This window comes from Hemicordylus capensis, chromosome 5, assembly GCF_027244095.1.
Source record: "Hemicordylus capensis ecotype Gifberg chromosome 5, rHemCap1.1.pri, whole genome shotgun sequence".
In the NCBI taxonomy this organism is placed as follows: domain Eukaryota; kingdom Metazoa; phylum Chordata; class Lepidosauria; order Squamata; family Cordylidae; genus Hemicordylus; species Hemicordylus capensis.
Genome location: NC_069661.1, coordinates 94536676 through 94558964, shown reverse-complemented (window position 1 = coordinate 94558964; position 22289 = coordinate 94536676). Strand labels below are relative to the sequence as shown.

At 41.7% G+C, this 22289-nt stretch overlaps 1 protein-coding gene across 4 annotated transcripts in view; it reads right to left on the bottom strand.

Moving 5' to 3' along the window:
* The window catches only part of DLC1 (DLC1 Rho GTPase activating protein), a 338048-nt gene that overhangs the window by 281717 nt on the left and 34042 nt on the right, over positions 1-22289 (bottom strand). For 3 of the 4 annotated variants that reach the window (XM_053255903.1, XM_053255905.1, XM_053255904.1), the window contains exon 2: positions 19155-20310. The exons of the other annotated variant lie outside the window; for it this stretch is intronic. In XM_053255903.1, the coding sequence (XP_053111878.1) occupies positions 19155-20198 (1044 nt within the window). In that variant the 5' untranslated portion in view covers positions 20199-20310. The remainder of the gene's footprint in view (positions 1-19154; positions 20311-22289) is intronic. 4 annotated transcript variants of the gene reach the window in all.

Here is a 22289-nt window from a genome sequence, read left to right as displayed (position 1 = left end):
GGCTCTCAAGTCATCACAAGATCTGATGGCAACCAACAATTAAATGGCAAGAGAGACCAAATGAGTGGGAGTGTTAGCCAGTAAAGGGGCACGTCCAGAACCTCAGCAGAAGAGAGAGACTTTTTGCTCCCTGCTCCCACCCCCCACCCCTGGGAAGACTGGGAAAAGCGCTTTGCATTTAGTGCTTTATTAGACTACCTGGAGCATCCCATTGATCTAGTGAGTTGTTGTTGAACAAGAACACTGGCAAATATATATATATTTTAAAGAAATGACATGGAGGGAGGGAATCTGCATGCACCACCCATGTATCTACCCCCCCCCCCATATTCCTGGGTGATTCTTCAGTACCTGGGCACAGGTGAGTGCGCCAGTCAGAAGCAAGAGGCAATTCAGTTGCCCCACCACAACTCTGGGGAATGCTGCTGAATGAATGAACCAAATTAAGAAAAAACATAAGGTCAGGTAAAGTGTGCTGTCGAGTCTTGCTGGTGACCACAGAGCCCTGTAGAATACAGGAGGGGTTTACTATTGCCTTCTCCTGTGCGGTATGAGACAATGGCTTTCAGAAGCTTCTTATATCGCTGCTGCCTGATATAGGTGTTGCCCATAGTCTGGGAAACATACCAGCGAGGATTCGAACCAGCAACCTCTGGTTTGGTAGTCAAGCCATTTCCCCACTGCGCCATTAGGTGGCTAAGAAAAACTGTAATGAACCATAATAAAAAGCAACAATGTGAAGGACTTGTACTGACTCTGAACCATAATAAAAAGCAACAGTGTGAAGGACCTGTACTGACTCTGATTCGCACTTCCCTATACTCTCATTATAGCTTACAACACCTCCTCCTGCAGCAAAGCCCCCAATCTGGAAAATACATATTGTATGCAGAACTGCCAGAGATTACTAATATTAAATTGACGTTCCAACAAAAATATAAGAGGACCCCAAACCACTATGAAAGTACAGTCCAAAAGGATTAATACTAAACATCTCCATAGATAACAGAATTTTAAAAGTTTGTGTGTCCAAATGATAAGATGAGTCATTAAGCAAATAATGCTTGATAAATACACTCCAGATGTACTTTGGTGAGTTACTGGCCAGTTACACATTTTGTCATGGGCCTTATTCATGGAGCCTCACATCACCTCATTCAGAAGGTAAATCACTTCTTTTTGATTATATGTTCATTTTTTATCTAGCCTGTAATTGTCTAAGAGCAGAGAATTCTGTCTTACATGGGGAAGGACCTTAGTTCAATAGAAAAGTATCAACCCCTAGCCTCTGCATGGTGGAACTGGGAAATACGTATCCAAATCCCTGAAGAGTCACTACCAGTCAGTGGCTGAGATCTTGACTAATGAAGCCTGTGTGTAAGTAGGGTGTGCGGGTGTGGAGCAGCACCCCTCGCGCAATCCCTGAACTCTCAGAAACTTGTTTGTGATCTTACAAAGTGCTTCCAGAGCATGGGGAGCACTCTGGACTTTCAGCATTTAGCGCAGGAGGACAAGAGGGGTTGCACAAGGGGCAATGCTGTGTGCCTGCACACCACACTTTCACATGTGCTTTGTTAGGATGTCAGCCAGGATAGACAACACTGAGTTAGATGAACCAATGGCCTGACTCGATATAAGGCAGTTTCCTACATAGAATACTTTTTAAAGACTTAACAATGGAGCCTCTTTTCCCTTTGAAGGGTTAAACTTGAAATTCATGTTTCTAAATACATGTCTGTAGCTCATAATTCCTTGTCTGTATTCATTCACTTGTGTTTGGCAACAAATATTTCTGAACTTCTTCACAATGTACCAAGTAATCCACACATGCCAGGACTGTCTACAACACCTGCTGGACTAGAACAAATGAATGGCTGTTATCCTGATGTCCCCCATGAGCATGCAAAGTGATACAGTTTCAAAACAGCTCCTACGCCGAGTGTCAGACATGATTTAAAAGCTGCTGCCACACAGTCCATATGCATAGAAATGAGAATGTGTAGCAAGATGGCAATGTTAATGCCTTGGTCATGGTATAAAAGGCAAATTTCAGTATTGTCATGGATTAATAGGAATCAGTCACAGAGAGTACGATCGGCAACATATCTGCAGTAGATAAAACAGAACGCTGCTTTGGTATTCACTCAGAAGAAAAGCTATTTTTCTTCTAGGCCAGGCCAACATGGTTTGTGAGCCATCAAACCAAATACCCATAGCCAGCTATGGATGGTGGCTCATCATAGGTTTGATCAACCTCCTGATTTTGCTTCTGGCATGGTATGGAAGAGACAGAGGTGCCAAGCACCTGGTAGGGCACACTACTTGACTGATAACAGAATTGAGTCATATTTGGTTTGGTGGGCAACAAATTGTGTGTTGTAGGGAAATAAGAGAAATAAAGATAGGGAAGTAATGCTAACATGGGATGAACCATCCAAATGATAACAACGGGAATACAGTTACAGGAAGGAATCTAAAGGAAAATGTGGAATGATGTAACTAATAGAAATATTTATATAATAATATTTGGTAAATATACCAAATATTTAGATACCGCTTTTCAACAAAAGTTTTCAAAGCGGTTTACATAGAGAAATAATAAATAAAAATAAAGATAGATCCCTGTCCCTAAAGGGCTTCCAATCTAAAAAAAGAAACATAAGATAGACACCAGCTACAGTCACTGGAAAGGTACTATCCTGAGGATGGGTAGAGCCAGTTGCTCTCTCCATGATAAATAAAGATAACAACTACTTTTAAAAGGTGGCTCTTTGTCCAGTTAGCAGGGGTTATGTATGTACCAGTTAGTATGTATAGACAAAGCTATACATATTTTGGCATCTACAGTGCTTCCAAGGTGTATCCCCTCCTCTGTCCATCTCTACTACCATAAACACACCAATGGACAACTGACTCATGGAATCTGCATTTTAGACACCTGTAACCACTCGTGCTATCATGGGACTAGTTTCTCTACACATACCCCAACTCTTCTGATCTAGGAAAAAACCAATATTTTAATAAAAAGAATCCAGAAAAATGTTAACATGTCTTGCACAAAAGGTTAACAGTAACATTTTATTATTTGACTGCACTTGGCAAGAAGCTTGTTCGGATGGCTTAGTACAAATTTCTGTTTTGGATACTTTCACAAGCAACTGAAGGCTAAGCTACAAATGATACTAATATAATGTCATTGCAAAAACTATATTTGTTGTTGCAAATAGCACATGTGCAGGTCCCTAATCCAAACTGTAACCATTAGAGAGATGGGGCTGCTGTGGTCCCAGTCTGAATAAGGCCACATGAAGGTGTTATTTGACAAGTTCCCATTGGTGCTAATGATGCTTTTCCTTCCTTGTAAGACAGCACTCATGGGATTGTTGGTCCAGATTGAGATCACAGTGGGATCAGATTGGGATCACAGATGCAGATTGGGACCTACACACATGCTATTTACAAATACAAATAGCCCTCACATGCTTACAATGATGTCATTAATGTAACATGTAGTTTGAACCAGAGGTACCCTATAGCCATTACTGTGGTGGCACCATGGGAACTGCTTTGCCAAGAGTTTGTCCAACAGCATTGATAATAATCATGAAAAATGATTGCCATGAAACCTGCTTCAGGACTTCTCCAACCTTTGGGCTGCGCGGTCTGGGGTGAACGAATGCCTAGAAGTATCCAGATCCTCTGTTACAGAAGGGGGGGTTGGCTTTGAAGGAATTGAGTGGGGCGTACCTGCCCATTCCCGAGCCAGGGTGTGTCGCCCAGAAGGGTGATGGGTAGGACTTCAGAGTTCTGACCTGCTTCTATTGGCCCGCACTGTTCTCTAAGGGTGATTAATCACCTGGTGTTCCAGTCTGCCATGCCTGTGTAATAGTTAATAAAATTGTGGCCCTTTTCATCCATATTAAGTCTACGTGTCTTCTTGAGCTGGGGTCTGGGGACAATGTTTAATTCTTGTTTTAAAATGTTTTAAATTGTTAATTGTTGTGTTATTGTTTTTAATTTGTTTTAGCTTTCCATTGTTTTACAAGTTTGTTTTAATTGTAAACTGCCCTGAGCCATTTTTGGAAGGGCGGTATATAAATCAAATAAATAAATAAATAAATAAATAAATAAATAAATAAATAAATAAATAAAACCATTTAATGTGCCGTCACCACATGGCCAGGGACAATTACATGGTTCTTATCACTCAGTTGTCTTCCTAATTCTGGCTGGGTGATGACTGCATATGAAGAACTTGCATGATTGTCAGGACTGTAGTTGATGGCACCTCTGTGTTGTTCCCACAGTGCTCTCAGAATGTTTAAAAAAAACCTTCCAGCCATGTGGTTTTGCTTTCAAGCATCTTTTACTTTTTCCAGAAACAGGCAAAAGATACACAGCTGTAAAATTTAGTAAAGCTTATTGGTCTTCAAATATTGCATAAAGTAATTTCTCAGAAGGCTACATTTGGAGCAACTGCAAGCAAATGCTGTAATGATAAATGGAAAAGATACAAATTTCCTTTCAGATATTACTCCTGAGAGCTCTGAATCAAGTTCCCAGAGGGCCTTGCTTTAGCAACATGGCAATGACATCAGTGGAGGCTACTTCCTGAGTTTTAGAGGAAGACAAAAAGCTGCTGGGTTTTCCCACTTGGAGATCAGAAGAGAATGCAAAGGTCTTTAAACTATTACAGTTTTGAAGTGGTCGCCTCTAGTAAGTGTATGCTTGAAAATCTCTTCGTATTTCAGTGGTGCTATTAAGATGGAAACACTAAAATCTGTACACATGGCAAAGAAATTTCTGCTACATATGACTACTTCTGGAATAGAGCAATTTTCTCAAATGACAAATGCCAATTTCCCCCCTGCAAAACTTATTTTTAACTTTCCCAGGAAATAGTTGAAAGAGCTGAAACCAGTTGTCCTTTCACCTTTGGAATCTTGATTTTATTCCAGGCAAACAAACTCTAGCATTGTTTTCAGAATAGATTATTTTTCCTTATACCTTAAGAGTAAAAAAGCTAAGAATTAAGGCAGTTGGGTTTGTTCACATACTACCTGAAACATCATGGTAATCTTGACATGATGGCAGGCAGCAAGTAAAGATCAATACAAAGTGGCATTAGAAATGTACATAGAGAATCACAAAAATCAGTGGTCTAATTTGTGTATTTTGAAATATGAATTTCATACTGTGTCAGTGAACATTCTGAAATCTGGCACTAACAAAATATTTCTACAAAATTAGTGCATGTTGATCTTTCTGAAAATACTTTTGTTGCAACACAAGAGGAGTGTGTATCAGAGATTTCAATTCTCAAAAGCCAAAGCCAATTTTTGTTGTTGCAGAAAATGCAGATCTTTGCATTCAAAGCCTATATCACCATCACCAGAACGTTATGAGAAAGTTAAACTGAGAATCTGTCAGTGCTTATTTTCTAGAATGAAAGTTTGAAGACACGCAAGCCGATCGCAGCCACTCTAGGCTGCGCAGCTCATTTGCCTCAGCCCCCTAGGAGGAGCACGTGACGCTGGGAGCTGACTCCCATTGGTCAGGCGTCCTCCTGGGGGTGGGGCCGAGCGTTAAGCTAGGCTAACGCCCGCTGTGGCAGGTACAGTGCGGGTAATAACTGGGAAATAACTGGTGCAGCACCTTAGGTAAGCTTTTGGGCTTCAACTAGGAGGCGCTGATCCCCTGAGGCTTGACAGATTGGGGATGCAGATCAACTCCTACCCCGCTCTAGGCGGCTTCCTTCCGTATGGCTGTGCAGCGTTGGAGGGATAGTGCCGACAGCAGGGACCTGACATTAGGTTGGCTGAAAAGGGCGTTCCCGTTTGTCAGCGGTCAAACTGCCTCGAGCCAAGGTGCCAGCACCCTAGGCCTTAGGGTAAGGCGGCCACACACGTGGCCGACCTGTGAGTGCCCACACTGAGGGGGTGGAATGCCAATCCCAGGTGAATGCCTTAACAAGTCCACTGCAATTGGAATGTTAATAAAGAGGCCAGTTTCACCAAATGTAACTGCGTCCGTGTCTCCTTGGGTCTGGGTGCAATACCTGTATTCCATCAACTCGTCTGGAAACCCCTTTCCTCCAAACTTAAATATATGGTAGACCTGCAGTTACTCAGAGGTAAGAGAAAAGCACTCTACACATTCTCAAACTCAAAAGTATTGTCTAAGTATCGTAATACACATGCTCAATGGGTCTTCCGTGATGTTAGTGATGTGGCAAATGGGATTGTTTGGAGGTCTCTATCTATAGTATGATGAAAGGAGCAGCTGGTGTGATACCAGACCATGTTCTGATTGTCAAGAAAACTAAATTATCCTTTCACTTTTTTCAGAATAGTAACCTAGTTTTGCAATCAGGTTCTAGGTCCTGCCGAATCTTGCCTCACATTAAGTTTTGGAATCCTTCCATGCCTATAGATTGTACTTCTTTCATAGCCACTAGTAGGAAGATAATAAAGACATCCATGACATTTAGTCATCAAATATGTGAATAGTATGAGTCACAGTTAATGTATTCCATACAATAACATGCCTATACAAAAATAAAATGCAGAGTTAAGAGCAATATCTAAGCAAACTCTCTATGTGAACACAGATATAAATACAGTTCCCCCCCACAAACTTTTTATTTTGGAAAAAGAACAATAAAACTGATAGTTTCTAGTTAAAGATGTATTTCCTTATTCTACTCAATATTATTTAAATTTTCTTGCCATATTCATTCACTATTCTACTTTCCATAACAGTGGGAATTCGCTTCATGTCTTGGCCATCTCAAGTAATTATTTATAAAATGTTCCTTACCCATAGCTTTAGTTGGACCAGATTATCTGTCCTGCAAACCTGAATTGTTGTGATATGTTAACAGCTGCAGCACACTACCTCCTTGTGCACCGGAAATAATGCAGTACTGAAAAGACCAAACAAATCTAGCCCTTTCCTCTTAGTATGAGGAGTTCTACAGCTCTGAAGGTAACAATGAGAGAGTTTTGACCTCTTCTCGCTTGCCAAGTGTGAGCCTATCCTCAGCCCATAGGCAGCAATGGGAAGAAGCTGGCCTCTTCTGAACTTCCAGCAATCCCACCCAACAGCAAAACAGTTCATTGCACTGCTGGAATACTTTGTGATCTATTCTATTAAAGTGGAGAAATGACATGTTGGCAGTAAGGGTGGAAAGAAGGGCAGGGCTTCACAGATGTGGGTACAGGCAGGGATGGAGAAATTCCAGTTTAAATTTGAAAAGTTAACAGCAGAAGGAAAAATGGATTTAATACAGGAAAGATCTATTTAAGGATTGGGCAGATGCAAGGCAATGTCTAATGCAGGAAGTGGGAGGAGGTGCAGCAATGTACCTCACACCTTGAAAAGGAGGAATGGTGTGGTTTGAAAGGACCACATTCAGATATACTCCAGTCTCCACGCAGTTGGCAGCAGACGTTAGCCTGTCATCCATGTCAATCCCCTGGATCTCCAGCTCAGAGTTTCCAAACTGTATGGTTCCTAGGTGTGGAGATAGCAAAGAGCCTAACTTTTATTTTCTCGTTCCAAACCTTATCCTTCTCCCCACACAGTGTCACCTAGTGACTCTGAACTATGTACAACTATTACCACACCTGGGGTATGAATTCATTTTGGAATGAGCAGTAAAACATAACAAGCCGAAACCGTATCATTCTGTCTGGTATTTGTCCAAGCCAAGCATAATTGTCCACAAACCAGTTTTAAAGGAACAGTGATCTGTTTTGGCATTTGGGACTGATTGAGCCTGCAAAAACCCTCATTTTTGGACTACAACTCCCATAATCCCCAGTCACAGCAGCCAATATTCAGATATGATGGGAGCTGTAGTCCAACATCTGCAGGAGGGCTGACGCTGTGCAGCCCTGCCTCAGAGTAAGCTTCTAGTTTTGCACCACAGCCAAAGAGGAGGGAGAGAGAGCAGAGAAAAAAAACCTACAGTGCAAATCCACCTTGGTTCAGATTCCATTTCCTTCCATGGAAGGAAAGGGCAAAGGGAAATTGACCGTGTAAATTTTCCAATCTTAAAACTCAGACACATTCTCATCAAAGTGTCCATGAATCTGATATGACTTCTGTGTCTGATTGAGATCTGGGGATGCTTCCTATTTCCTAACCAAGTCTATGATGGATGTCACACATGTTCCCCCACCCCTCTGCCAAAATTTGCTGCTCTAGCTTGGTGTGCAAGTTTGCCCAGGTTAGCTCTCTGCAACACATGTAGATATTTTAAATTTCTGTTTAATATTGATTTACTATTAGTTTTGGATAGCAATTAGGCTGTGTCTGTATGCACTTTTCAGTGTCCTGTAAGCTGGGTCCCCTGAGAGTGATATGTCTGAAATTTGGCAGACATTTCCTTGGAGAGATCTTGAATGTCTGAAGATGTCATGAAGATTGGATGGGAAACTACAAAGTATAAGCAGGAGAAGGAGAGGGGGTTCTCCCCTTTGAAACCAACAGGGAACAAAGCAGACCAATCAGAGAACAAAAATTGGCTTTTTAAAAAAATGCCACAAGTGTGATTTCCCATGAAGACACACAGACGTAATCAAGATCATTGTATAGGGGCGGGAAAAAATCCCACCCCACCAGTGTACACTCCTAATTTACCCCCAGGGCACCTGATAAGTACAAGCCTAGGGATCTGAAATACTAGGATGCAAAAGAAAATGGAAAGCTAGAGATGGGAATACATAATTTTGGATATATAGACAAGGAATCAGCTGTGGATTTCTCTATCTTCATTTATATGCTGCTTTTTGAATCGAAATCTGTCATCCAGACTATCTTCTGCATTCAGTTCTGCAAGGAAGTGAACCAGATGGGAAGGATGATAAAATGGAATACAGAATCAAGGGGCAAAATAAAGTCTTGAGAGGATCCAGTAAATCATATGATGCTGAACATTCCTCCAGCTTGCATTTTTGCTTACGTTGCTCCTCACTTGCCTCTTTCTCTACTTTGGCAGAAACGTATTAGAAGACTGGATCGTTGTCTTGAATCATTTATGAAGCACCAGCATGCAGGTCTGAGTGTTCTAGAAATAAAGTCATGATTAGAAGCAGGCAGCCTGGAACAGCACAGTGTTGAGGATGCACTTTTTCTATTATTGATTTTCCCTTTCTGAAGCTCCAAGTGCTGACAACTTTAAAAAAAAAGTATAAAAGAAAAAAGGATTTCAGTGTCTTTTTGAAGGATCCTCCTAAAACAAAGACAATGAAGTAATTATGGAATGTTTTTTTTGCTATAAATTAATTTCTGGTTCTTTAGAAACAAGAAGTATGTCAACTGATGCAATTCACATGACTCCTCTTGAGCAGTAATATGTGAATTCAATGGCAAAAAGGGTTGCTTGGTGGGCTGCACCCATGGTGTAATGTAATGAGAGGAGCATTTTGTTTAATACCAGACCGTGTTCTGGTTGATAAGTGAATAACAAAGTGATTGAATATTATCTTAAACTCACAAAATGCTGATCTGGATATAAACTGGAGTTCTGAGATTCAGTTCCTAAACCTCTGCAAGACAACAACAGTTAATCTGGACTCTGGACTCCTGGGCAGTACTAGAGCTTCAAAAGGATCCCAATCTAGATTCCTTTCAGACATGACATGTTGTCCAGAGGGTTGATAATCAAAATGAAGATTATCAATATCTGGCAAAAAAAACCAACCCCCCCCCCCCCCAAAAAAACACACCCACCACCCTGGATCACACAATAAAGAGATATTGTGATCAATAAAGATCCACTTGACTAACTCAGAACACACAATAGTGAATGAGTTACTGCTTCTTATTTGTGTGTCACATTGGTTGAAAGAATGGATATATGTATACTTTGGTTTTTCCATCAAAAATATGTATAAACTGTAACTGTATATTTGACTGTAGTGATAGTAATGTGTTTTTAATTCATCTTCTGTACCAAAGTATATCTGACCAAAACACACCAACACCATTCTGTTTCTTGAAAGTTATTTCCTAAACAGAAGACAGAATGGCTCTATCACAGCCCATTATTTAATAACCAGTGTTTCTACTCTTAAGAAACTGAAAAAAAGAAAAAGAAAAAGTAAAGAAATCCTCTTTAAAACAAACACTGAAAGTGCAAATAGAAGAAAGCTCCAAAGAATGAGCTAAATGCTTCATTTGCAATGGATCAATGCAACAGAATATAAAATGTGAGAAAGTAGAGCTTTTTATAGACCCAGGCAGATTAGAGGTGTTGAAATGTTGTACTGAGGATTACACAACCTGATTCTCCTACAAGTGGATTGTACAGGTACTCCTGAGAGAAGGTGTATATATTGCATTTAGAATGGTGGCACTAGTGCCAGCTGATATAAAGACGTTGCTCAATTCCATCATTGTGAAACATGACGCAAAATAATTAAGAGTCCATGTGCATGCATATGACTGATGTCTTCCACCACCACCCCCGCTCCCCACCCACCTTTTAAAAAGATTATTTGAGACTCCAACTTGAAACAGGTATTAATAAATTACCACACTTTCTCAGACTCATGTCTCCAATGCATGTGTGCTTCTACTTTGGGTGTCCTGGGCAAGGACACCAAATCAGTTGTGAAAGAATTATGATTTAAAGCTGGGGGAATTACTGAGGTGCTAGGGGAACTCATCTCCAGGGAACTCTGACCAGCTGGAGAAGCAGGTAGCATTCCATCTGGTAAAGCAGGACCAGATCTACCAGCACTAAATCAACAAGCATATTCAGCTTTGGAACAGATCCATATAGTGAAGATTCACTGTAAAGCACCCTGGGGCAAACAGAGTCAGGAGGTCAGGACTTTTCAAATGGTATTTTTTAAAAGTTCAGGAGGCTTTTCAGACAGCAGGCTTTACTGCAGGTTTGCCATGAGGCTTTACTGTGAGTTCATGGCATAACAGATACTCTGACGCAAAAAGAGGATATGTTTACTCCGGAGATAAATTGGGCTAGGTTCCAATATGGAGGGAAAAACGGAATCATGTGCGAAGTATTCTCTGAAATATCGCACTGACTTCAGGGTAAATCTGGCCGATATGTGAATGCACACCCACCCTCCCAAAGTAAAGTTTCAGTAAAGTTGCCATTTGAAAAAGCTCCTGGCTGGGGTACTTTATTGTAATGCTTCACTATCTGAATTTATTCCGAAGTTATGCATGCTTGCTAATTTAGTGGTAGTTAATATGGTTCTGTTCTACCAAACAAAAGCCAGCCAAAATAACAAGTTATTGAACAGTTATTGTGGAGTTGGCTGCTAAAGCAGATATAATAGAGTAGATCTGAAGACTGTTTCAGTGAAGGGCGGGGGAAGTGGAAATGGTCACTGCACAAAAAATGACTGCACAAAAAGTAAAAGTGGAACTGGAAGTCAAGTGGGAGAGCAAGATAGCAGTTTATACTTCTCTTTTGCAGAAAAGAGATGAAAAACCTTGAAAGGGGAGGGGTGAATCTCAGGTTGGGGATCTGGCTTGCACACTTCTCTGGGGATGGGTTTCCAAGACTGGTGGGCTGGCACCAATTCCAAGGGGATCCAAAGTATCTGGCCCCTGGCAGGAACTGGCTACAAAACTAGGCTTTTGCCAAGATATCCCATAAGCCCAGTTTGGGATGCAGAAGAAGTGCAAAGGCAGGCTGGGAGTTCCAAGGCAATCTTGAGCAGTGTGCCCAAGCCAACTTTGAAAACACACAGGGCTCAGAGGGTCCAGGGCAATTGTAATGGTCAAAACAAAATAAAATAAAGGCAAGGGGGTACGGAATGGGGAATTTGCCTTTAGCTCATCTACATCAGTTCTCAGATTGAAGCAGGACTGCTTCTCACACAACTAGTGCACTGGTATAACACCATACAAAATTAATCTAGATACAAACTTATGCAGAATCACATCATAATTGGTTTTTGCAGCATTTTATCAATTCAAAATCTAGGGAAAATTCAGATAGGGAGAATTTCTGAAGCATTCTTCATAAAATGCTTACCTAACCAGAATTAGGCATGGGAGTATGTTTTATCCAATACAGTTACAGTAAGTTTGAAAATAGATACCTGTGCAATCAAAATTCTTTATTTAGAAAATAATTCTGTGACTATGCTGAATACATTCAACTGTACATAGCACTGTTTACTTCATTTAATGTATTCTATTTTTGGTTGTCGTGTGGCATAGCAAAGAACTCTGCATGTTCCTGAAGGCAAACCAGCCCTTTGGTTAGTGGAAGTTCTACTTGGCCCCCACTCAGATTGCACCTGGAATTGACCATACACTGCCTTTGCAGCATTAAGGGCTAGATCTTTAGCCCTTTTTTTTTTAAAGCCACCATAAGCATTCTTAAAATGCTTGAATTTGCATATTCTGGACTTGAGCAGTTTCATGCACTTTGCTAAAACAATAACAGTAATGACCTGTACTAAATGTGTCAGAGAGACATGTTAATGGAACTGCACAGTTAAAAGCAACAGAAAAAGAGGACATGTTGAAGTTGTATTTTTTTCTTGGAATGAGGATAATTATTTGGGCTTTGCAGGACAGTAAGAAATAAGTGGAAATTGTGAGGAATGGAGGAGGACTGGGAAAAGTAATTAAGATTATCTACCAGATTACACAAATCAGTATGTATGTGATTGGTGTGCTGTTACTATTGGAAATGGGTGGGGATGGCCAACAGCCACAATTTGTAGCTTCCAAGAAGCTAGCATTGCTAAGAATCAGGAATCCTTTTGTACAGAGAATCAGGCTAAAATTTTGCTATTGTCACCTATGTCTTGCGGGCCTTCAAATCTCCCCTAGCCTTGGTCAAGTTTCTGTGATGCCACTGAATGCTCAGAAACATTTCAATTGCTTATCAGTAAACAGTCAGCAACAGAATTAGCTCATGCTGATGATTCTGTGTGGTAAGTAAAGGTCAGTCTGGTTATGAAAATCTTCACAGTCTTAGGGACAGAGATCTGTGGAGAGGCAATGAGATTAAAGGTTGGGAAGCTGAACGGCAAGAGAACCAAGGAAGCAGAAAAACTAAAGACAACTGGGCCCAGCTGCAGAGTGGTTGAAAAAATGGGCATAGAGTAGACTTAGGATCGTGGGAATTATGGGAATTATGAGCTGAAACAGGGCTGGTGTCAGGTATCAGCATCGTTGGGTAGCTGCCAAGGGCCCAGGATCTTCAGGGGCCCCCACTGATGATTCCCAAGACTACCTCTGTTTCCATAGTATCAAGATTCCTCTATTCTTCTCTCTCTGGAGAATTCAGTAAGAAAGGGGAGAGGGTTCAAACATCAGCCTAATCCTTCCCCTCTTCCTTATCCTCTGCCTCTTTTGACTGGCTTGTCTCCCATCCATCATCTTCCTTTTCCTCCTTGGTCTCCTAACTTATGGTCCTGAAACATATCTTTTCCTGATTACAGACAGCACAAGAATTCCCTATTCTTTCTGGCCTGCAAGAACATCCCTGCATCTGTTTTTGCCAGTGTCCATCCCATTGCCCTAGCAAATGTCTGTACTTAGCTGGAAGGATATTGGCAAGACACTACATCTTCTAGTTGCATCCCCAAGTTGCCCACCATATTTAGGGAAGAGGCTATGGGATCTCTGGATGGGTCATGGCCGCATCTTGTTGTTAGGGACAGGAGTGAGGTCAGGGATGGGAACCTTTGACATAGGCCACATTTGCATGTAACGCGGATGGATCCATGATTCTGCTTCCCTGACCTCATTCACACGCAACAGACGGGAGGCTCTCTGAAGTCAGGGAGACAGCAGAGAAAAGCGGGAACTGGCTGTATGGGCTTCCTTCTTGACTGATGGACAGCCCTGGCAGCCATTCGCAGCCAGAGCGAGGGAGGAGTGGGACTGTGGAGCAGTATTTTGACATAACTCTGCCAAACCACAGGTAAGGGTGGCAAAACCCACTACAAACCAAAGGTTCAAATCAGAGTCTCAGATGGAAAACTTCAGGTTGCTTTGGGGTCTGAACTGTGGTTTCACGCATTCAGATGTACAAAAATTTCAACCAGAGGCCTCTTCTACTCCAGTTTTGCGTTACGTGCGAATGGGCTTTGTAGTGATAGAGCCCAAGTCTCTCAGGGCCTTCCTAGGAAAGACAGGAGTCCCAAAACCCTGGAGGTGACTCTCAGTGAGAAAGGCATGGAGTTAAGTAAAACAGGGGCCAAGAAGAACTTCATGCTGGGCCTTTGTTTTGTGAAATTGCATTATTTATTAATATCAGACAAACTGTTACTTAAATAAAGAATAAAGAACATGTTAACATACAGTGCTAGTACAAACATTGAAAACACGACAATTTACTTAGGCATGACACTCTACTGGGAATCTTCAGGGATTCCAGAAAATAAGAGTTGGTAATGGTTCAGTTAATGGGAATGTATAGTACATCAATTACTTCAATGCCCTGATGCTAGTCGAGATGCTGGCATGTGGTCATAAAGCCATATATAAAACTGCATTTATTACCATTTAGGGCAGCTGTGTTTTCTGACTTGATGCATAACAGTTGCAGTATGGTTCTTGGGTTTGCAGTCTAGACAAAATTGGCAGCCTTGAAAATTTATAGCTACATGTTGTCACAAAAATGTGTCAAAATTCAAATTTGCATAAAGGCTGCACTGTACTTTAATGGCCTGGAATCACCCCATTAATGACTGCATGTTGTTCAGCACTTGTTTTAAATTCTTTTCAGATTGTTTGGAATCCATCATGTTTCTATCCAAACATGGCTGAAGTCTGGGGGATAGCATTCCATAGCTTCCAAAGGGACAGAGATAATATTTATGATCATGTTTACATAAATTCCATGTACAAATGACTTGGTAATCTAAATAAAATTAAATAGAAGGGCACCAGTATCTATAAATTTTAATTAAATTGGTAAATGCAGCAAAATTATATTACAAATCCTTCTGCTGTTAAACAATTTTGTCCTTGATGCTCACAGAATCAGCTATATTAGTTATATAAAACTAATATATAGTGTTCCTCATTCCCACTTTTTAGCTTTCCTGCATGGTCACATTCTTCCATGGAACAGCCTTTTTATCATGGTCATCATGATCTACATATAGCCAGAAAGTATTTGTTTGTATGTTTTTCAGCATTCCCCCTTGATTGGCAACTGGGTCAGTTCATGGTCAGCCAGCTGAAGATAATCATTCTATGGTGGAGGGAGAGGGAACATGCCCACTGTGATGATAAGGCATTTTGTAAGCTGGGCATTCCACACACAAACCTATGAGCATGGAGGTTCAAATCACAAGACCCTTTCCCCAAACTCTGGAGAGCGGCTCTCAGCTAAAACAGACAATGCTTGTCTAGACCAGGGCTGCTTAACTTTGGCCCTCCAGCTATTTTTGGACTACAATTCCCATAATTCCCAGCCACAGTGGCCGATAGCCAGGGATTATGGGAGTTGTAGGCCAACATCTGCAGGAGGGCCAAAGTTGAGCAGGCTTGGTCTAAGCCTGCTCAACTTAGGCCCCCCAGCTGTTTTTTAACTACAATTCCCATAATCCCCAGCCACAGTGACCAATAGCTAGGGAATATGGGAACTGTAGGCCAACATCTGCAGGAGGGGCGAAGTTGAGCAGCCCTGGTCGAGACTGACAATCTGACTCAGTATAAGACAATTTCATAATGTTCCACAACATGAAGGGGTATGGAAAAGCTTGTGTAAATCAATTCTTCCCACATGGGGGCTTATACATGGCATGACTTACTCACCCCACAAAGGAGAGGAGTTAAATGCACAGGGGAGAGGGACACTGATGCCTGTTCCTTCCAGCACGGAACGAAAATCCCAGTTTTTAACAGAGACAAGGCTCGGTCACACGATCCACATCTGGGTAGGAGCAGCACCCAACCAGGCTAAGAGAACCAGGCACATTCCCAATTGGTAGCCATGTAAACCAAAACAACAAGGTAGGAGGATGAAAGAGTGATTGTGGGGGAGGTGAGAGCTGGGTAGGAAGGCTTTCCGTCCACCCTCAGAAAAATGCTGGGGAGAAAATCTGGGTAGGACACTCCTGTCCTCCTCCCTTGCCTTCCACATGATCACTCTTTCATCCCCCTACCTTGTGGTTTGGGGTTACACAACCACAGTGGGGAACATGCCCAGTTTTCCTACCCTGGTGATTAACACGACCCCCATCTGGGTGCTCCTCCTGCCCAGATGGTGATCGTGTGAATGAAGCAATTATATTCTGGAGCAGACCAACTGTTTCTTTAGAGAGGAGCTAAAACTGCAGAGGGCAGATGGATGCGGGGGGGGGGGGCGGCTTATGCTGCTTTGTCCTCCTTAAGAGAGTTCAGGGCAAGTGATGGCAAGCCAGTAAGGGTAAGAGCAGACATCCATTCTAAAGTGTGGTGGAAGTGGTTTGAATACACCCATTCACTTTATGCTGAAGCATTTGTTTTTCTGGGAAAGAGAATGAAGCTATTCTGACGATCACCAGAAAGTGGACTAAGGGAGCCTATCCTGCTTCCTGGTGATCGTCGAAACCACCAGGCTCGCGGGTGGTTTGCTCACGCTTGTTAACAAGCTCGCGCTTGTTAATGGAGCGAGTGCTCCATTAACCTTGTTTTTCTGTTCATGTGCTGCTGTGGCACGTGGCGACACATGAGTATACCCCAGACTGGGAGGGGTCTACAAGCAGCCTGCCCTGCTCATCTACCAGCTCGCGGGTCAGCCTGGAGGTTCCAAGGTGGCTAGCCTGACTAATTCCCCCTCCCCTTAAACAAGGTTAATGGAGCGAGCAAGCGCTCCATTAACCTTGTTTTTCTGTTCGTGTGCTGCTGTGGCACGTGGCGACACCTGAGTAGACCCCAGACTGGGAAGGGTCTACAAGCAGCCTGCCCTGCTCAGGGGTCCCCCCCCCCCGCCGAATGCCTCATGCACTTGCACTCCAGGATCCCTGCAGCCCCCACGGGCTCTGTAACAGGCAACCGACCAGGGCTAAGCCCGCTCTCCCTGCAAACCACCCCAAGGCACTTCACACTAATACTGTGAAGCACCTCAATGTGTCTTCATACCACTTTCATCACACTTAGCATGTCTGTCTTCAACAAAGCCCCTCTCCCTTGCCCTTCTGACTGCTTAGCATGCTGGTAAGACACCTCAGAATTTGAGCAACTAGAGCCGGATTCCTTCCTATCCACCTTGGCTTTGATTTATTTTATATTACCTTTTTGCATTTGGCCACTTGGTGCTTTTATATTATACCTTAAACAAATACACGGTATCTACTCCCATCCATAGGACTGCAGCCTAAGGCTACGATATTAAGCATGCATACGTTGGTGAAAGTCCCACTGAAGTCAGTGGGGCTGATTTTCAGGTAGACATATCAGACTGCATATATGTTAAGCTAAAAGGATACTGGTTCTGACTGTTTACAGAATTTCCTAGCAAAGATTCAGTACAGTCCAACAATAATATAATCTTGCTGAGTGTTAATATCATCCAGAGGTACTCACAAGAGTGAACATCAACCTAGCCAATCTAGATGCAAATCTAGCACTATAGGTTGCTGTGCTGACATAGCACAATTTGGAGGGGCACATAGATACATCTTTCTGAGATTGTCCTGCCCGAATTGAGTCACTGAGACGCTGCTGATCTCGCCCACAGTTTACAGAAGCCAAACACAGAGGTCTGGTATTCCTCCTGCCTGCATATGCATCCTAGCAACAGGCAAAAGGAGAGAGTCCACATTCTGCTTTAACTACTGCTGTCAAATATTGAAGATGTGAAGATTTTAGCCACAGGCACTGCCTACCTTTGACAGAGAAAACAACCAGAGAAAAAGCTACCTTTACAGTTTAATCCTGCAGTCCAGCTGCAGGCAAAATTAATCCTACCTCAGGATTCAGGGACTGAGAAGGAATCTTGCCACAAAGGACTTAAAATGGCTTGTCTTTCCTCTGTCAGAAGAGCAAGAAAAAAACATCTGGGCTGTTCTCAGAGTGCTTTCTCGTGTTACCACAGCTGTCTTTGCACCTATTGGCACCTTGGAATTCTAACATGCAAACTCCTTTCTCACATGATATTTCCTCAAGCAGCAGAAGCCTCCAGTGTATTGAAAAGGAGGCCAATCTTAGGGTTGTTTCTGGTGAATCAATAGTGTCATAAAGTTGCTGTTCAGACTAATTAGTCCAAGTGGATGTGAGAAGAGCAGAAGTGAGTAACGCACTGATGCATGACCCTGTAGGCGTACAGGTAGCAGCTCAAGAAAGCAAAGCACACTCATTCCTAAAATGTCAAAGTAATTTACCATCCCTAGATGTGTAAAACCTCTGAGAAATTCATTCACCTTATTGAAATATTTTTAACTTTCCTCCAAAATCCTACAGATTTCCCCCCTCAGCAGAATCTTCCAAATGAACCTCAAATTACATAGGCAAAACTATGGTGTCTTAGAGCTGTGTGAAACCCTCTTGAGGAATTCCACTAGTATTAATAGAATTGTTTTGGTCTCTTTAGGTATCCGTACAGGTGTTACATCTGAACAGGACTTTCCAACTTCACCTCACATTTTACTTTATTCTTATTGAAAATATTGTATACTTCTTTTCAGCAAAGAGTTCAGCAATAGTGGTTTATAATATACCAGAAGGAATAAAAACATGAGAAAAATAACGAATAAAAAATGAGAAAAATAATGAAAAATAATTGTTACAGAGGTTCACAGTTTAAAAAGAAACACAAGGGAGACGCCAGCAACAGCCACTGGATTGAACGGAGATGGTTGCTGATTGAATAAGGGCAGTTGCCATATCCCTGACAAATATTTATTTATTTATTTATTTATTTATTTAACGTATTTCTATGTTAAATATGAGGTGCCATTTTAAAAGGTGCCTCTTTGCCAATTAGCATGGTTCATTGGGGTGGCAAGTCTGATTTTATTGTGTTTGAATTAAGTAAGGATCTCACTTAGCACCCCCTTGCTATAACAGGAGTCTGTAAGCACACTAAGGTCTCACATTGACTGTTCCAGAGCCATCTACTAGCATTTGTATATGTCAAGCAAGCAAAAAGTACCCAATCATTCAGTAAAACATGGCGGGGGGAACCTTAGAGCTTGCTCATTTAAAAAACATCTTACCTTTCTTTTGCGCAATATGACTTGACTATCTGTAGGCTCATATGTGCCTGTGTTATTCTTTAAAGAAGTCATATCTTCCACCAAGGACACGCTTGTGATGCATTCGTATTGAGAATCTGAAAAGCCATTTTTATCCACACCATTTTCCCCTGGTAGGAAACAGGAGCCAGGCAATGGCACAAGATAGTTACTGGAGTTTGAAGCTGAGGTTGCTTGATCATTTTTGTCACCACATTGACAAGGAGAAAACTCATCTAGTAATAGTTTGCAGGCAGTTTTATCATTCCCATCTTTAGGGGCATCGAATTTCCTGTACTGCTGTGCAGCCACAGAGGTGTGAAACATCTTCTCCTCAGGTATATGTTTTTCCACATTTGGAGGCTGACAAAAACTTTCTTTTGGGGTAACTTCATTTCCAATGGAACTCTTCTCATGATGAATTCTGAAGCCTTCTCCTCTGCTGTCACAAATGCCTTCTTCTTCCACTGATTTGAGGACTGTCTCACAGTTAAATTCATTCATTTTTTCAACTGGTCCAGAGTCATGATTAGATTCTTCCTTTGCTTCCACCTTTGGTTCATCCTTCATGAAAGGTCCTGCTCCTTCTAAACTGTTGCTTTCAGCTGACAATTTCTCATTAACGTGAGAGAAGTGGTGGTCAACTTTCTCCAAAGTGAGCTCCATGTCATTGTCGTCATCATGATCACCCTCAATGGAAACATTGACCAAAGTTTCCATGCTGTCTTCTAAAGAGAGATCTTCTTCCTCTTGATGATTGTCATTTTCATCTACCTCTTTGGAAACATTACCAAGGTGCTTTGAGGGGAAACTTGCCGGCTCTCCACCATGATAACAATCTGGCAAGGAAGCACTTTTTTCTTTCTGGTCTCCACTCCAAATGCCATCATTTTCCATACCTGCCTGCAGGTTGTCAGCTACTAGGCCATGTCTGCATAATATATTAGCATCAATAGAACCAAAAGGCAAGCCCATCCATTGGGTCACATGCTCTTCCCAGCTTCTTTTTCTGATTGCTAGAGACATGTCATAGTACTTTAGCAACAGGTTCCAAAATGTAATGTAATCATGCCTAGAGGAAACATGATGGCTTCCATGAAACGATCCACAGGACAAAATGGCTTTACCTCTTGAATATCTGTTAAAAAAGAATAAGAGATATTGCTGTTTTGTTGTCAGAAAAAAACTGCATATGTGGGGGGGGGTTGCAGGCGGGGCGGGATGCAAAAGCAAAAATAAGTGCATGAGTTAGGAAGGGAAGAATTTAGAAAGATGTTTTGTAGAATAGCTTAAATTGTTTCAAACAAACAAGGCAGAAGCTATAATCTAGCATAGCCTCCTTGCTGATTATTCCCTGAAATGAACTAAACAGAATGTTATAAACAACTTAATGGGAAGGCAACTGGTCTGTAAGCCAAATTCTCACAATGAGTCTCTCTTCACTGCCTCTGTCATAAGACAGCTATTTCCATGGGTTTAAAAGCCATTAAGTCTTGTGAGTCTTTGAATACAACATAAGCCTATATTTCCTATTCATGAAAATAATCCAGCATAGCATTATTGTCTAGAGGCTGAATTTGAATGATTATGGGTTGAACTTCATATATTCTAAATTCTTCATCTGCTTTGTTACATTGCTCAATTTATACCCCAGGCTGAAAATATTTTGAACTGTCGTATTTCTTATTCATTTGACAAGAAGGGTATTTCTAGCTAGAAGTTTGCTTTCCTTCCTCAACTTTCTTGACCTCCAGTCCATTACCAAAGATAGCCACAAGTAGAGAAGGGACATGTTCTTTCCTGAGCAGACTGTTGTCCGTAGGAAAGGTGCTGAAGCTCGTCAGGAAAAAAACCCACTTACTGCCAGATCAGACTATATCACTGAAGCCCCATTCAGATGTTACTGAGCACAGTGGCACTCATGGTTTGGCACTCATGGTTACAACTGCAGTAGCAGGGAGGAAGTCGTGCTCCTCCACTTGCCAGGTGCTCACAGTTATGGCTTCATTTGTGTGAAGGGTGAAGCACAGTAACTGTGATGGCCAGAGCTTCCATGAGCACCAACCTGGACCATCCTAGGTTGCTGTTCATGGAAGGCCTGGCCACCACAGTAAACATGGGCACCAGCAGGAGGGGATGAGTGACAGTGGCAAGGCAGAACTTCCCCCTTGCTTTTGCAGCTGTAACCATGAGTGCTGAGCATCTGAAGAGGGCTTGAAAGAAGCTTAAATGTGAGTTGTGTTTCAAGTTAAGTATGTGCTTGAAGCTCTCACATACATGAAAAGCTAAAGTTGCCTTATCATCCAGCCAGTATTGTTTCCTTGATTGGCAGGTCTTCTCAGACTTTCTGGCAGAGTCTTTTAACTAGTCTTCTCAGGCTTTCTACCAGAAGTCCTTCAGCTGAAGATGCATGTACTGTACCCCAGAGATAGCTCTTTACCTTTACAGGCTCTTTACAGGGCCTTTACCTGTTATCCATTTCTTTAGGTTTTTAAGTAGCATGCCAGCGCTAAAGGTGCTTTTTAAATGGGTACTGATTGTCATTTGATGTTTCTAGACTTAAGAATGCAAGTCACAGATAAAATCCATACAGAAAACTATTGTACCACATATTTTATTACACATTGGTTGTTGATGTGTGGTAAAATTCCTCTTAGCAGACCCTTGCTAACTGGGCAAAGAGTTTTAACATGGTGATTCTCTTTATTTAGCAGGGGAAAGTAACTGGCCCTATCCACCCCCAGCACAGTACCTCCAGTGACTGTTGTGGGCATCTATCTTACATTTCTTTTTAGACTGTGAGCCCTTTGGGGACAGGGATCTATCTATCTATCTATCTATCTATCTATCTATCTATCTATCTATCTATCTATCTATCTATCAATCATTTCTCTATGTAAACCTCTGTGTAAACATTTGTTGAAAAGTGGTATATAAAGATTTATTGTTGTTGTTATCATTTGATAGGATGATACAGATGACTACAGATGATTTCCAGTCCTTCCTTTTAGATGCTGTTGCAAGAGGCTTCTATGTTGGTATATTCTGAATGATTTAATTCTTACCTGAATGCAGTATCATCTGTCTGTATATATAACTGATCAATGATCGTAATGA